Source organism: Colius striatus, chromosome 3 (assembly GCF_028858725.1).
Source record: "Colius striatus isolate bColStr4 chromosome 3, bColStr4.1.hap1, whole genome shotgun sequence".
Taxonomy (NCBI): Eukaryota; Metazoa; Chordata; class Aves; order Coliiformes; family Coliidae; genus Colius; species Colius striatus.
Window position 1 is genome coordinate 40,397,598 of NC_084761.1, and position 17,319 is coordinate 40,414,916.

General features: G+C 39.2%; 1 protein-coding gene across 1 annotated transcript in view; it reads right to left on the reverse strand.

Moving 5' to 3' along the window:
* Positions 1-606: 606 nt before the first annotated feature.
* The window catches only part of TECRL (trans-2,3-enoyl-CoA reductase like), a 68,330-nt gene continuing 51,617 nt past the window's right edge, over positions 607-17,319 (reverse strand). The window contains exons 5-12 of the mRNA XM_010195924.2: positions 14,990-15,105; positions 12,494-12,599; positions 10,661-10,733; positions 7,668-7,711; positions 4,025-4,082; positions 2,700-2,785; positions 2,249-2,294; positions 607-734 (exon numbers count right to left, since the gene is read on the reverse strand). Of these exons, the coding sequence (XP_010194226.1) occupies positions 607-734; positions 2,249-2,294; positions 2,700-2,785; positions 4,025-4,082; positions 7,668-7,711; positions 10,661-10,733; positions 12,494-12,599; positions 14,990-15,105 (657 nt within the window). The remainder of the gene's footprint in view (positions 735-2,248; positions 2,295-2,699; positions 2,786-4,024; positions 4,083-7,667; positions 7,712-10,660; positions 10,734-12,493; positions 12,600-14,989; positions 15,106-17,319) is intronic.

Sequence of the window (17,319 nt, forward strand, 5' to 3'; positions counted from 1 at the left end):
ACATGAAAATAAGAACAAGCCAGACCTCTCTGCAGTGATCAGTGTAGGCCAATTTGTATTGAACAATTTGCTATGAGATTCCATTAAAAAAAAAAACAAAATAACCTTGTAAAGCTAGACTATATGCGTTAACAGCACACCAGTTGTTCTTTGATGTGATGCCTTAGAGGAGCTGAGGCAGAATGTGCTGTTTCTTTTCAGTTTAATAAAATAAGGCTGTGAAACGTCTTCTGATGCAAAAATCTGAGACTATTGTCGACACCAGAACTGAATGCCTGCAGATGAGCTGTATTAATTTTAACAGTATCTGTGCCCATTTACACCAGCTAAATAGCTAGCCTAACATTCAATATAAGCAATTTTCTTGTCCCTTCCCAATTAGCTTCATTACAGAAAATCTAATTAAATCATATCTTTTAGTAAGAACCAAGAATTCAAGAGCTACATTTTTTTTTCAGTTAATTAAAAGCTCTTCATCTTGAACTGTTAATTTTCTTCAAAAGATATCCAGTAGTTCTTCCTCTGATCCACTTTGGTTACTGAATTAAATGGTTCATTTGCTCTGAGTTAGCTCTTGAACTGTACACTCCAACTTTTGTGAAGAGCTTAGAAGATGATGGGAATCATAGCTGCTTTTCTCCGCACCTCTGGATAAAATCTCTTCAGGTACAGCTTGTGTTTCTTTTGGGCCCAAAGAGACATCTGGATGACCATCAGGAAAGCAAATATGCCAACTACCAAAGAAAAAAAGAAAAAAAAAATAAGAAAGGATCACACGTCTTCTTTAGGGTCTGTTTCTTTGAATACAAGAGGGTTTATGAAAAAGTCTGTAGTCTCTTCTGTGGGTAGAGACAAGTTAAATCTGTTTTTTCTCTCAGCCTTGCAGTGTTGATGCACCACAGTCCAAGGTTCAGCCTCCACAGCAGAATTCACACAGTTAATTTTCACATCTGTTCAACACACTGTATCACCTGTGAATTCACCATATATCACAAGGCCTCCTTGGGCATGGTGCCACCTCAACACAGAATTACCTAGCATCTCAACTATTTCTCTGGTTTGCTTTTGGCCTAAAACACTTTTATTTTTACTTCTGTCTCTCAACCATATCATAGAGTTGTACTATAAATACTGCTGGGTGGAGGGAGAGCTTGGCTCTCGAACAAGTAGGCAGTAGGTGCACAAATCAAAAAGACTTAACTGGCTGGCAGGGAGGTTTCACAAAACCTAAAAGTTATATATATCTAGGCCACTGCAGTCGTTGTCAAGAGACAGTAAGTGACCTCTTGGGTACCTCTCCCTTTGGGAGGAGTGGTATCAAATGGGGAATGTATTTACAGGTGCTTTTTGCAAATATGTTTTTCCTTCTTCCTTAGAATGAGCTGGTGGATCAGGATCAGAAACATTCATTTGGCATCTGGTCACATTTGGGACAATAATGGCAAGGATGGGTGTGCTACATATGTGCTGCCCTTGTAGACACAACTCTACAATGTCCCCAAAATTTCAGGTGATCTTCATGCTAGAGCCTAAAGCACAAAAACGTTTTATTTTTTCAAACAAAAATGTTTAATTTTGCATGATGCAGATTAATCCACTTTTGAGATACTTTTTTCATTTGTAAACCATGTGGGGCTCCTTTTTGTAAGTAGCTTTTATAGGCTTCTATTTTGGAATAGAAAAATAATTAAAAAGTGAATGTTTTGGAGAGCTTAGTCCCAGGGACCATATTTGTATGGGTATTTAGGCCTGTAAGGATGCAGAGAAGTACTGAGCTAGAGTTGCAAATGCTACTGAACAGGCTGCTGTTATGAGCTTGCTGCCTGATATTAGTACACAGGGAAAAGCTGCCAGGAACATGTGTGGTTTTCCTCTTTTGAAACACTAGGTACATCTGTTTTCCTCTCCCTATTAGAACTATTATTCCAGGTTTATATTACAAAGAAGCTTCCCGGTATAAAATACGATAGACTGCAAATGAAGAATATTGACCTTTTTTTTTTCCCCCCTAAATGTCTAAGTCTGTTTTCACTGTGGAAACAGAAGAAGTAACAAATTTCACAAGAAGCAGAGAGCTTCACAGCTTTCTGAGGGTAGGTAGCACTTTGAAGTTTTTTACAGTCCTGTCACAAGAAAATTTGATGTCAATATTTCACATGCTATAGATTTTTTGACAAATTTTAGATTTCCAGAATTCACTTCCACACATAAATAATCTAGAGACTATCTTCATTCTTTTCAAACTTACCTGGCAGGGTTTGTGTCATCACTGTGAAACTAATCCAAGACCCAACCTGTTACAAAGAAGAAGGCACTGTTAATTCTATACTTTATGTAACACAAAAGGGCATGTTTTAAAAAGCCTCCTCTAGAAGAACAGCATGAGATTTGTACTGGAAACAGAGGAGGAAAAACAGCCGGAAAGAAACTCTGCAGTGTGCTGAATAGAGTGAAGAGATGAATGGTAAGTTCTTAGATCACTGGGGAATCTCTAGTAGAGGGGAATATACACAAGAGTCATGATACTGATGTGAGGGAAGAGAAGATGGAAAAAACATTTATGGGAGCAAGGAGACTCTTGCATATGGAACTTAATGTGCAGAGGGAAGTGTGTTGAGGCATTGCAGATTTTCTGCAAGTAAAGGTTGAAACACAGTAACCACCCACCCTTTGCATGTGAACAGAAGAAAGTCATGTACCTCATAGGTATAGTTGGGACAGGATACCAGCAAGAAGAGCCACGTGAAGGGATTGTAGGTTGGACTTGGAAAGCAGGCTTTACTTCCTTTAGGAAAGAGGGGAGAAAAAAAGAAAAAAATTAACTCGAAATGGATTAAACTGGTTTAAGTACAGGGAGGGGAATTGAGCCTTATCACAACTTGCTTACATAACAGTCATCCCCTTGACCAGTGCTCCAAGAGTACAACTTGTTAGAAAAGTTTCAGTAAAATTTTTTGAGACAGCAAAAGCTGTATTTATCCTAGTGAGAATGCTGCTTAGTAAGCTATGTATCAGCTTTTACAGGAAGGTTTGTTATGTCCAAAGCATGCAATCTTTGTTCAGAGGGAGAGAGAGAAGTAGTTTAATGAGGACCAGACAGCCTGCAAAGGGTAAGGGCACTCTTCTGGGATATAAAGAATGCAGCTGTATCTTATTCAGCCTGGCTCAGGAGTACGAATCTGTCCCCTCTCTTATCCTCATCCTTCTTCCCAGGGCAGAAAAGGTAAAAAAACTCGAGAGCTAACAGGATGACTCTCTACGGCCACTGATAATGCTCAGCCAAAATGCCACATATGATATACTTAATTAAGTTCTGGCAACAATGCTGTCTTTAATACTTGTAGGCACTGAGGCACTTTTGCTGCTTTTAAACTGAATTAGGCTCCTTGCAACAAAAAGCATAAGCACCTGCCTAACCACAGCATCTCTAAAGTTTTCTGGAACAGAAATTGACTTCAGTGTCATACTGTGATGAAGTATTCTCTTGAATAGAGTGTTATAGTAGGAAATTATATTACTATTACCTGAAAAGATATTTAGCTTTCTAGTGTATATAGAATAACTTTTATTCTCTTAGTACAAAAGATCCTGAAAACTCATGCTTGGAGCAGCCTTTTAAGAGCATAAATATACATTGATGCCTGCGTATATTGATGTCTTTGCTGCACGTGATGCGTGTATCTAAAAACTCCGCAGTCTAAAAGTTTTTTAAACTATTTTTAAATTTAATGCTCTGTTGTCAGCCAACAGGGTTCTTTAGAGAACTTCCATGCTTAAATTAGTATTTAAATTGCATTTTTATCTAATTAAGATAAATTTTCTATAAGCTTTGGAGCAAAACAATATTTCTAATGTTTCCTTGTCAAGCACACTTATTTTGAAGATGTTATACTGATGGCATGGCACGCACTTCATCTTTTTTTATAACGTGGATGTAGATACTTGGATTACTGGATATTAGCAGAAGATTGATATATTAAACACACTTCAGTGTTAAATAGACAAAGAGGAAACAAAGACAGACCTGAATGATTTTGATGAGCTAAAGTTACGTTGATAAAGTGATTTCCAGCTTCACACATCTGCAAGACATTAAAAACGAATTTTCAGCTGTATGCCTAAAATGCTGCAGTAACTGTGTTGCAGTGCATAACCAGCATCCCCCCATTAGAAATTAATCTCTGTATCTAGAAAATATGTAATCTGAAATAAGTCTCTTAAGATCATTCTGTGATCTTTGTCAAATGCACAAGTGTCTAGTGAGCACCATGGATGCAGCCTGGGATGAAAGCCCATGTTTAAGCTCCACAGAACTCAGCGCAGGCAAGTATTCAGTGTGGTTCCCAAGACCAGCATATGCATCATGCTTTGGTCTGAGGAGATAGGAGAGGCTCCCGGTGTCTAAGGAATTTAGCAAGATACTTTTCTCAACTGAACATCATGGTCACGGTTAGGATTTAATCCAGGATGCAAAGATGTAGGTGAAAAGTTGACCACTGCTTTTCAAAGGTGTTCAGTGTAACACCTTCATACAGTGACCATTTCTCTAGGTAAGTCACAGAGGAAGGAAAAAGGACTGATCAAATACATGGCATTCAAGAACTGACAAAGGGAACCAGTATTATCCCTGGTTCTGCTACTCTCTGGTTATGCCATTTCCAGTCCTAACCAGCCTCCCAAACTTGGTCTTTAAATGCTTTAAATCTTTGGGAGAGGTACCATGTCTCTCCACATGATTATAAGTCACACAGTACAAGGTGATTTCAGATTATACATGGTTTTCAGTACTTTATCAATGACAGCTACTATAGAATCAAAACCATTTACTACCCATACATAAGTGTGAATTGGTAGGAAAATCAGTTTCAATTCCTGAAAGTCTGTCAGTATAACAATCTAATGTTATGTTTTCCATTTTTCCCCTGCTTTGTGAAGAAAACCAAAATGCTATATACTTTTCAATCTTGGACGGAATTAAACTGTTTTATTCATTTTGGGGTTTGAAGACTGATTTAGATTGAAAAAAATGCAGTGTTAAAAAGTTGTATTGTTTTACGTCACTTTTCATTCTAAATTTTGCAAGACTGGAAAAAATTAAGAAAATAAAATTGAAAGAGTGCTAAAACCTAGAAACATTAAAAGTGTATGTCATCAAATTAATACATGAAAAATAAATAAGATAGTTTTTTTAAGCAAATTCTGAAAGTCATCCATAACGTGCTTCAATTAAAACTAATTGAAAGAAACGTATAACTTCATTTTATATTGAAATATGCCATTATCTGAAAGAACATTATAGATAGCATTGCTGAAGAGTATTGTCTCTTTTTTGACAGAAAGAGTACTGTGGGATTTGTTAGGAAAGTTTAGATCAGTTCTAATAGCTAAGCTGTTATTCTGCATGGATATGTAGCCATGAGTCAAATACTGCAGTTCTTTTATGTTTTTTAATTACAGCTAACTGGCTGTCATGTATCATAAACACCAGATGTAAAACACTAAATAGCCAGAAAAGGAAATTCTATCATAAAATATCATATCAGAAACTGTAATTCTAGCCATAGCAATAGAAGTAATATTAATTTACATAGTTCCAATTATGAACTAGGAACGTTCTTTTTTCTGAGCACTACTATTTTAAAGAAAAAGGTTTCAAAGTTAAAACTCTTTTGTGAAACACTACACATAGTGAAACGTGCAGTGCCCATACTGTTGTAGAGCAAGAGAGATTGACACACTATAGTTAACACCTACTAATTCTATAATTAATTCTAAGTAAAATGAGCAAAGGGCATTTCTGAGGGATTTTTATTGGCTTACCTTTGACTTTGCAGCTGCTTTCTGCTGTAATTAGCTCATGTATCTCTTTAGAAACATGGCTGCTAATGCTCTGTATCAAGAAGTACTGCTAAATGTAAGCTAGTCTTTTACCAGTGTCTCAGATACAAAATATGGAACATTGGGGAACAGCAGAAAAAAAGGCTTACCATATTTATGATGATGAAATATTGACGTCTACACACTGTTCCCCTTCTTTATATTCCATGTATACCCTATGAGAAAAATGTCCCTGCAAAGCTTAATTTCTCAAAATATTGTAATCTTTCAGAAGGACTTGTTAACACTAAATTACTCAGTGCTGTTTTTTACAGCAGCTGTGGATGTATACAACTAAATCAGGATATGCAGTAAAGGCAAGCCTTAAAAGAGGGAGAGGAAAAAAAAAGGAAAAGAAATATTAAAAATATTTTATTCATATGTTTTAGAAATCTGTGAAAACAGCTTCAGATTATTTTGTTTTGTATGTTGTTGTTTTAAATTCATTGTCTGGGAACCTGCCAGAAGGAAATCTGAAAGGGAAAGGTTTTAAGTTTCCATGATTATGAAGTTCTCAAAAGACCTGCAAGAACTCAGACCACAAACAAGGTACTGGTGCAAATCTGAAGGGGCTGGCCATATTTTCCTAGGAAATACTCCCAACAGGTCTCTATGCTTGATGGCAGCATTTTCCATATAAAAGCTATACCAGGAAGTGTTGTGTTGAGGTGAGGAGGGATCTTTCATTAGAAGAGGAAGCTTTTTCTATGCAGAGATTTTAACAAGGACAAGTCTTACTGGTAGCATTGAATATTCAGGCAAGCAGTTTTCTAGATTTCAAGTAACTCTTGAGCCCAAGAAGTGCACAGACAGTAAGACCCTGGGCACACCACTGCCTATCACAGCTACAACCTTCTGATTTTTGCATTCATCTGTACAGGCTCACTGAGTGGGTGAGTGTCTTCCTTTGAGTATTTTGTTTGTCTTTGTTACACCTTAGTAGAGCAGGGAAAGCTGAGAACCATATGGTCAACCCCAGTGACAAACACTACCAAAACTATGATTTTTAAGGGTCCCAATTTTTTGAAAGAATTTAAATATTCCTTAGGAGATGTTTCAATGCTTTTCTGAATAGCCTTTGAAAAAGCTCAGACATGTTACTGTCCCACCTTCCTTTAGTATTTCTGGAAATTGATCTATATCTGATTTTTAAAAAGGCTGACTGTTTTGTTCACAGACCTCTTCTTGCTTGAGTAAGTCAACAGTAAGCATTTCTCAGTGCAATGCCCACATAGGATAGAAGAGGATAAATATATCTGTGTTAGAATTTCTTACTGAGTGTCTGTCTTGCCATATGGTTATGTGCATGCCAACAAGTCCAGTACTCTCAGCCATCTTTCATCACTTGTGCTTTCTCTTAGCTTAACCCACTTTGGCAGGGATTGGGGTTTTTGTTTTTAATAGCTGTTGAGGTTAAGTTGTTCAGGGTACACAATACTATTGCAAAGTCAGCTTAGGATGCAATTCTTCAGTGTTTTAAAAATTACAAGTTTCAATCCATCTAAATATTAGGGATTTAACACAATTATGACTAGTAACAATACTGATACTGTTCTCATGGCTCTCAGATATAGTACTTCACATTAAGTTTTGTATAGGTAAATAGTACTAGGAGACTCATTAGCCTAGAAACTTTAATAGGTTATCATTAAATCCAGTCTAAGGACACAGGGTTATGGGTGTAGATGTATATGTATACACAAATGCACAACAGCATTACTCTGCCTTTTGCTAAATTGTAAACTACTCCTATTCCACAGTCATTAATAAAACTTTGTTGTTGTACATACCAGAAAAGCAAGTGCAGCAAAAGAAACTTGTCTCTGGCCAAATGCTAGAAAATAGAATGAAATGATAAATTGCATTTTACAGTATACACATGGTTTGCTATGGGTGAAATTAATCTAATGTTGAGGAGCAGAAAAATTCTTTCCTGACAGGCTCTGATGAAAGAATGGATATCATCATATAAAATATTATGGCAATGCAAATTGTAACAACACTCCCAGTCAGTCCCTTCACCACTGATCTCAAGGCAGTTTTCACCTAACCTGTTCTAGAATCTGTCAGATTCATGTATCCAAGTGCTTTCTCAAAGCAGCTGGTTGTGTTAAATTCCTTGGGCAAGCAAGAGGAGGGATAAAGTGAAGGTCAGTGTCAGAACCAGGACAGGAATCACAGCCTTATCCATAGGCCCATCTATCTCTAGCAATAGAGAACCCAAGAGTATAATGGATACAATCTATCCATTATAATTTTTTTTTGTATACTTTGCTTTATAGCCACTATCTTCTTCACAGTCTCACCATGCAAGAAATATATTTAGCTTTTGCAAGTTTTACCTGCCCTTTGCATGCCCTCTCCCTTTTGCTATTGTCCCCAGACCTCTGTAGTGCTGTGTCACATTCATCTCCAAAAGTTTACAGTTCCCATGTAAATCTTGGTGTTCTGGTTTAGCAAGGAGCAGCTTTTGGCTTAGTAACAGGGGGAGCGGGTTGCAGTGAAGACCCGGTAAAGAGTTTGCGGACTCTCCCCCGGCTCCTGGGTTCACACCCACCTCCAGCCCGGCTGGGGACGGGAATTTGAAGTGCTGGCAGGAGGTGTCAAGAGTGATACAAGGTGGAGGCGACCACGCGGACCCTTCAGCCAGAGAAGGAGGAAGGAAGGAGAAGCAATAGACCAGAGACCCCTCCACAAGCCATGGCGAGAATGCAAGCTGTGCCCCTGCAACCTATGGAGATCCATGGCAGGACTGAGAGTTACCAGCAGCTCCATGTGAGTGAGTCCAGACGGGCGAGGGACTGTGTGGGGAGACGGCCATGGCCCAGGCCATGTTGGAGAGCCTGTGTGCCGCAGAGCAGCCCCACACGAGAGGCAGAGAGGAGCTGCAGCCTTTGGAATAAGTGCGCGTCGGAGCAGCCCGTGCAGGTCTGCCATGCGTGTGAGTTACCCCACGGACTTGCAGGGAGGACTGGTGTGGACCCCACCTGTCCCGAGGAGGGACAAACGGCAGAAGCTATCGGGAACAGACTAACCGAAACCCCCACTCCCTGCCCCCCCCGAACTGTTCAAGGGGGGGCAAGGTAAAAACCCTGGGATCAGGGCTCTGAGCCCCGGAAGAGGGGAGGTGTGGCAAGAAGGTGTTCTTAAAAAGGCTGGTCGGACTCTTCATTGTTGTATTACTCTGTGTTGTTTTATCTTGGTTATGTTTTGGGTTTTTGGGGGTATGCTTTAGTTGGTGTTGCATTAAATTATTTTCTGTTTTCTTCCCCAAACCAAGTAGCCTGGTCTGTTTTATCCTGAACCTTAAGAGGCAATTAAGCCAAGGGTAATCATGGTCTTTGTTCCCTGATGGGCCTAAACCACCACACTCGGTCATGGCTGAGAAATCACAGGCATGTACCTCACTTCTCTGACTCTTATTGAGTCTTTACTTTTGAGAACCCCTCTCTACCTTTCACATGACTCCTCTGTGGTGCCAAGAGGCAAAAAACTGCCCCTCAGAACAACTAGCACATGTTGACACATGAGTACATAGCTGCTAAGTAGATGTTCTTCATGAGCCCTTTGTCAGCCTGGTTTAACTTACCACTCCTGCATCATGTTCTGCAACTACCTGATTGCCTTTCCTTACCCGTCCCCAAACCAGTCATCTCTGGATATGGCTGTGGAGGTCACCTCTTCCTGCATCCAAAATAAGCCATCAGTGTTTAACTGATCCAGCTAACTATGCTGGAGAACTCATGATCTCCATCATTAGACACACATATGTATAGTTGTCATTTTAAGGCAGCAGCAAACAATTAGAAGTACTTCTTCTGAAGGCTTTCTCTGTTTGGAAAGCTGTCTCAAACAAATGGTTTCCCCTATAAAAAAGCTGCACCTGCTGATTTGATGGTACAAACTGTACCATAAATACTGTGTCTAGGGAGGTTTCAGCACTGTTTGCAGTGTTACTGTTATAGGCACACCAAATACAACTGTCTTTCAGTGAATCAAATTGTTTTGAAACAGAACTTTTGCTCTATTTTGGTATGAAAGCAAGTGCCGTGTAAGAGAAATTTCTGATTGAAAAAAAAAAAAGGAGTAATATAACTGAGTGTAAGCAAAAAGGGCAAAAGAAACTTTTTGTTCCCAAAGCTCATAGATAACTGTAAGACGCAGAGGAGATGAAAGATTTAGGTGTAGCAAGAAAAGTAAAGTAGCAGGAAAGAAAAAGAAAGCCAATTATGCTCAAAAGAAGCACAAGTTCAAAGAGTAAACATGGAGAAAAAAATCACAGAGAAATAGCAATGTAATAACAAAACATAATGAGCGGGAACAAGGTGATGAATAAAAAAAATAGGATTTTTAAAATTATTATCAGCAGCATCTCACATAAAAAAAGAATCTTGATTTTCATGGAAAGGATGTATCTGTAGTGAATAAATATCTCCTCTGAGAAAATGCAGACAGCTCTAGTTCCCTTCTGTATTCTTAATGCAAATATTGTGAACCTAAGCAAAATATATCCATCTTTGTGTTTTTTCCACTTGGGTCGTGTTTCCAGTTCATAAAATTGGATGGTGGTTGGCCATGGCTGAACGGGAACATACATTCTCTGGTGCAGCAGGAGTGCCTCCCTCACAACAGTCTTTCTTCTGACAGGGAGTGCAAGCTAATCTTTGGTGAAGTTAGTCATATGAGCTCGTGTAGAGGCCATCGATTGATTTTGAAGGACTTAAGGTTGCACACAAAAAACTCTTTAAAACCAAGGTCAGTTTTGTGTTCTACTTGTGCTTACATGGTGGCGTATACCACGGATGGTTGACGTAGTATGCAATCCAGGAAGTGAATCCCCAGTAAAAGGCACAGCCCTGGAACAGACAAAAGATACTTTATTGTTGTTGCTGTAAGAAAGGGTGATAAGCAAGTACAAACAGTAACTTTATAAATTCTGATAAGTGCAAAGCCCAGATGATCATTGAAAGACTTTGCAGTGGCTTCTTCAGTTACAAAATACAGATCTTTTTAAGATGCTGTGAAGCCACAAAAAAACCCCAATAATAAAAGGACATACCGTGTAGATTTTTTTTCTTTTTACTGTTTTGAATGTGGTTTATGCCTATTGTAGGAACTGATGTTTGTTTTCTCTTTATTTGATTCTACTGCTGAAAGGCACATTTGTCTGAGTTGTACTATCAAAAGCCTAGGGGTGGTTAACACAGCTGAGCTGTTATTGTACCTTGAACTCAGCAATTCCAAGCAAGACTCAAGCAGAGTGATAAACCAGCCAACTTAAAAGATCTGGTTTAATCATGGGGGGGAAAAGAAAAAGTACACAGTTCCTATTACGATATTTGAGCTCCACATACTGCATCTACTCTCATGGATTCAGCCTATCTTTATCCTCCATTTAAAACTCAGCACCCACCCCAGCTACCTTTGCTTGGTGACTGAAGCCATGGGCTTGGGAAAGTACAAGCAGAGGGAATGTGACCATGTTCTTTCCCTGTGTAAGAGACACTGCTCCCATCCTTTGTACAAGGAAAATACAAAACCCATCAGCCCAACAACTGGAACTACCCTGGAGACCAGATAAAGCCTAACGTGTCTAAGTTAAGAGTCTCATGCTCACTACCTTCTCAGGAAGAGCAGTGTGCTGGGATGGCTACAGCTCCATCCCTAAGCAGGGCTTTTTCTTTTTAACCTTTTAATGCAATTTCACTGTGGTACATGTGCTACAAACAGCAGGAGACAACAGTAACTGTGGGTCTTTAACTCCCACATGCATGAATCACTTTGGAAATGGTACTCTGGTTCCAAAGCTATTTAACTTGTATTCTTCCTTTTTTAAAAAACAAACAAATAAACAAACAAGCAAAAACCTCCACCATTGTAAATTGTAAAAAACACCTCTAGCTGTGCATCTCATTTACTCCTTTCTGACTGCTTCTGAGTTGAGCCTCCTATCATGGCCATACATTTATCTCCTTCACTAAAATCTTAAATATTTTGCAAAACTTTTAAAGGAAGGGTCTTTACATCACACTGATTGGCACAGGGGGGTGGAGTGATACAAAATGACCAAGATCAAGCATGTGGAATAAAAGAAAGAAGAGCCTATGAGTAACAACATAGAGTTGAATCAATGAGGCTTTGGGAGATAGAAGACTTTAGGCCAGCTCAGTATCCTCCTTCTTGAAGCCTGTACCTATAGAAGAGCATATTTGATTTTTCTACTTCTAATTTGATTTTAGCTTCTTAAACAGCTAAAGGCAAGACCTATCTCTTCCTCTGTATTTCTATAGCTCTGAGGAAGTAGAGTGTGATTTCCATCAGCATTTCTAGTTGTTGCAGCACCATATCTCATAATAAAATAGCATTCAGTCTGAAAAATATCCTGGGCATGACAATCAGTTCCTTGGGTGGATGAGCCAAAATGGACATTGACATACAGAAGTTGAAATGGACATTGATGTCCTTGGGGTCATGGCCCTGAAATTTTTTGCTATATTTATATTTTGATTAATTATAATTCCCAGAGCTAGCAAATAAATTATTTTCTGTCTTCCTCCAAACACTATTTTGATATGAGAATATTCTCTCTTACACAAAATGATAAACATATTGCCACCTTTATCATATTTTTCAGAGGAGTATGCCCTTCCGAAAACTTGTGAACAAACAATGTCTCCAGAAGATGTCTGATGTAGTGTAAACAATGGCAGAGGCAGGCCAAGCTGGAAGGCAAAAACAAAAATGGAAGTTAAGGTGAGTGAAAGATTTCTTTTTATTACTTCATAGTTTAACATCACAAAAGGAGCTCCTTGAGCTCTAAATGTGATACATAACCCTGCCAAGACATTAAAATAGGACAGCTGTGTATACAAGCAGTACTGTGCTTTTTGAAAAGATGTCTCCCATGTTTTAAGGCCACCTTAATGGTCCTGGAGGATGTGTCTGACATTTAAAAACAGGCTGAATATCTGCTGAATGGTTTCCTTGTCCTTTACCAACTAAAGAAGCTGCACAGAGGTAGTTTGTGTTTCAATCTTTTGTGGATACAAAATGAGATTTTGTTACACAGTTAATCCATTCTGGTATCTTTTGTGTTGCCCATTACAAAGAAATAAGGTAATTGTTGTGTAAATCATTATACTGATTCTCTTTTGAGGTAGATTATGAAACAATAACAGGTGTTGCTGATTTGCTTCTGAGAACTAATTGCACTTCATAGAGACTGAGTCTCAGAAGCAAATGTCAAGAGTGATTCCTGGTGGTATTTTATCTTGGTTACATTTACCATACTACCAGAGCCTGTCTCACTGCGAATAAGACATAAATGAGAAGTGGTTTTCAGCATGCAAGATCTCAAGGACTTTTATTAAGCATCTTGTATGGTAGCCAAAGACAAAGATTAAACAATATCGAAGTAATTAAACCAGAGAGAGTTGAGCTGAAAAAAATTCAAACAATTAACCACTTATCCAAAGTCTGGAACAAACTTTCAGCTTTTCTGGGAATTTTTAAATTAATTAGGCTTATAATGAGAACCACAGATGAACCAATTAAGGAGTGGTCACTGAAAGGATTCTACACACATCTTGCCCACTTAAAGGAAGTTAAAAATATTGCTGGCTCTTCTGTGCTACCAGATGTTCTCTCCTTTAAGTGTATGAGCAAGAGAAGTCAGGCAAGTGTCTTGCAGCTCTGGATTTAGATTCACCTGTTTTGTCTTCTCATTCCCAGCTCCAATAACTCCAATAATGTCTCTCTAAGTCTCTGTTCCTCTAGCTTTAAATGGTACTACTGCTAGCATTTCTGTGATGTATACCAGCTCTCTTTGATTCCGCAGTCATAATGTGAAGAAAGTGCTATGGGAAAGTTGTCTATTTCCTTGAGGCTTCCTTTTCCCTGTGCGACCTCCCACTTCCAGTGCTCCAACTTGGTGGATCACATTCCACCCCTCTCCCAGGCAGAATGAGGACAATCACACTGAAGAGAAGTTCCTTAAGTGTGAAAATTCCCACCCTGCCTGGTGCATTAACCACCATCCTGTGGAGGGGTAGAGTTGGTGGTGACAGTGCCTTGAGCCTTCCTGACAGTTACATATAGCTACTTGCCACTTTCTTGTCTATAACAGTTCTTAATCCTTCCCATGGATCAGCTCTGCTTAGTTTCTTCCAGAGTCCTTCAAAAGGCTTGGGAATAGCAGAGGCTGTCAAAGGTCATAAAAAGCTCTCTTGATTGGCTGTCTTCCCTTCATTGCTTTTTGACACTCTCTTGAGTTCTAGTTGACTAGGCACATTGCATTTCCTTGTAGTCAGCTCCTATTGTATTATAGTGGAGATATTTAATTCTCCTTGCTAATGTAACTGCTCCAGTGATGGAGGAAAGCAAAGCTATCTGGTTTTCATTTATATATGAGGTCCTCTGGTTTATTTCTGTGCAGCTAGACATAGCCTGTACTCTTTGCTGCTCTGTAATAGGGACTGGGATTTTATTTTTTGTTTGTCATTCAAGTGTTTTAATTCTTTAAACTCTTTTAGAAGTCAAATATGTTGTATATGGGAACAAATACAGTTTGAAGAGATTAGTTTCAAGAGTCAGATTACCAGTTCTGAATTCCTATAGTGCTTTTTTTTTAGTTCCTCAGTCGTTCTTGACTCATGACATACAGACCTATCAAAATTCCTGCTTGTTGTGTCTAAGTGAGAGCTGTTGGAGGAGGTAGTTGTCTTCTGTGCTGGATGCTGATCTTCTGAGTGAGAATGCGTTGCACTGGAAAGAGACTGGGAATGGGGCTCGTGAGATCTCAACTTTTCTTCTCTGTCAAATGTGACTTTGAGTTTCTACCCACTGTATTTAGTATTTCACATTCTGTTTAGGTTGAGTGTCTAGAGTGCGAACCATTTGGGACGATACTATGCATCCCATTGTGACCAGGTGCAGCAGCCTTGCAACTGGCATCTCATTTTTGGTCAGGCTGCTAAAATGCCTAACCACTATTGATAAGAACAACTCTGAGACCAGGTATGCAGTCTCAGACCCTCCTCAGCCCTGGAAATGTGGTCTCCATCCCTCTGGCTGTCTGTCCTCCAGGAAAATAGTTCACACGAGTGCAACTTACTGAACCACAGGGTGACGGAAGTTCTTCAGATTTTCCACTTGATCATAAATAGTTGAGAGGCGAATGTAAAAGAGCAGATATATTAGAAGAGGCCCAGTATATTCTGCTAGAAAAAACTAGAAATGAAAAAGAAAATAGCTGTATTGGAGTAGAAAATTGTACCAATATAAGTGTGAGAAAAATAATACTCCTATCCACAACACCTAATCATCTTTCAAGTACAATTTTGAAGACTTAAACAACAAGTAGAGTTTTTATGCTGCCTCTTTAGCAAAGGAGTAAAATTAATCTAGGAAATAAGAGAGAGGTTTCTGTACAGAACATTAACCCAGTCAAGAACACCTTATGGAAGGTGATCAAAATTACAGTTATCTCCTCTTTATACTTTTGGCTATGCCATCAGATGCCTGTTTGGAATCTAAATAACATGGAAAGTCAAGGCCAAAAAGCTGAAAGCAGCTTGCTTTCTGCCATTGTTTGTTGCAATTAAGCAATGCATCAGTTAAAAGCTAACCAGGTGTGACAGAAACATGAAGTTTTGAATACTAGTTGCTAGCTGGGTCATCTGGAAGGGAGGGATAATTGCTTGAAATTTGATGGTGAGTGGAAGAGCGGGACCTGCCTGTCTGATATATGGTGCTTAGAGCCTTTGTTCAGTGAGCAAGTGAGGCTCCTCCCTGTGCAGGCGTCAGCATAAGCAGCCTGTGGTGGGCACACTGGGCAGAAAAAAGTAATTCATTCTCCCCACTCTCACCCTTGCTAGCCACAGAGAGCCGAGAAGAAATGTGATGGCAGGGAGAGAAGGAAGAGCCACCCTCAGTTTTACTTTCTGGCTTTGGTTTGGTACAGACTTTGTATTTGTACAAAATACAATATAGTTATTGTATTTTGTCAGGGCACCCTCTTAAACTACAATCAGCTGGAGGGAGAAAAACATGGTTAGAGTCCTGTGAGATCTGGATTTGATTGTCTGTCCTCACTGGAATGAATCTCAGAATGAAATGGAAACAGTGTAGTCCTACATGTTTACAAGAACCAACAACTGGCAAATCGTAACTCAAGTGTCTAGTATTGCTTAAGGGATAAAAAATTCTCAATTAATGAGCCATTTGGCTTTAAGGTGGCTATTTGCACTGATACAGAATTGTAATGGATAAATATCCAGGGTTTAAGAAAGCAATTCTGAATTTAGACTACCTTTCTGAAAAGTAGTATTTGGCAGGCAGCGTGACCCCCAGTCGGATGTTCTTCTAATCACTCTTCAAAAGAGCTTTGAAACAAAAAGATTTTCCTGCAGAAATATTCTGCAATGAGGTTTTCTTCATTTGAGACCCTCAGTACCATTTCTTTTCGTCTATTACAAGAGGAAAGTTTTTTGAAATTTCAGCCTGTCATAGCAAGGCTGTCTCCAAAAGTAACAGACTTAAGTGTTCTCTACCAGGGCAATGCCTAATTCTCTTTGTTCCACGTGACACTATGATTTCTGTGCACCATCTAGACTTTGCATGATGCCAAGAATCATCCTGAATGTGTTCATGAATACATTTAATCAAGGACTATCTAAGAGCCCACATTGTTGTGGAACATAGCACAGCCATGCCATTACAGTCTTGTCCTAACAGTAGTGTGTGTCTATTTGTAGCTGTGAGCCTACTGTGTTAGGCACTGCAAACACTGTAAAAGACAGTCACACTAAATATAGATAATGGTGATGCAGGAGACTGGTGCAGGTAATATGGTCTGGGCAGGTCAATGTAAGAGCTTGGAATGAGCTGCTTTCTTCAGCGTAGCTTTTCCTCTGACATGTGCTGCACTGCAAAACACATCCATAACTGCCAACTTTTATCATCTGGCATGAGTACATTACAAAACTGACTAGAAAACTTTGGCAGGACTAAGCACCAAGTTGTGGTTACACATCAATGCATCAAGTATCCTCCCCTTTCCCCTTGGCCGATTTCAGATGCTGAAAGCAGAAGAGAAGTTTTAGGGCATAGTAAAAAAAAAAAAAAAAAGACCAGTCTTTACTTGACAGCAAAAGCTACCAGGTACATGACAATTGAATCCTCATAACTGGGTGAGGAGGAGGTTTTGATGTGGGAGGTGAGATGCAGAGCCTCTCATCAGAGAAGCCGCTAAGGGCATCAACAGCAGCTCCCCCTTCCCCCCCCCCCCCCCCCGGCAATTCTTTAAAACACAGAGCAATTTTCTTCTGTAGAACTGAAAAAAAAATAATCCGATATTTCACACAAAATTACTTTTTCTTTACCATCTTATGGGCCTGCCTAAGTTATATTGATCTATTTGGTGTAGCCAAATATGGTGGCCCA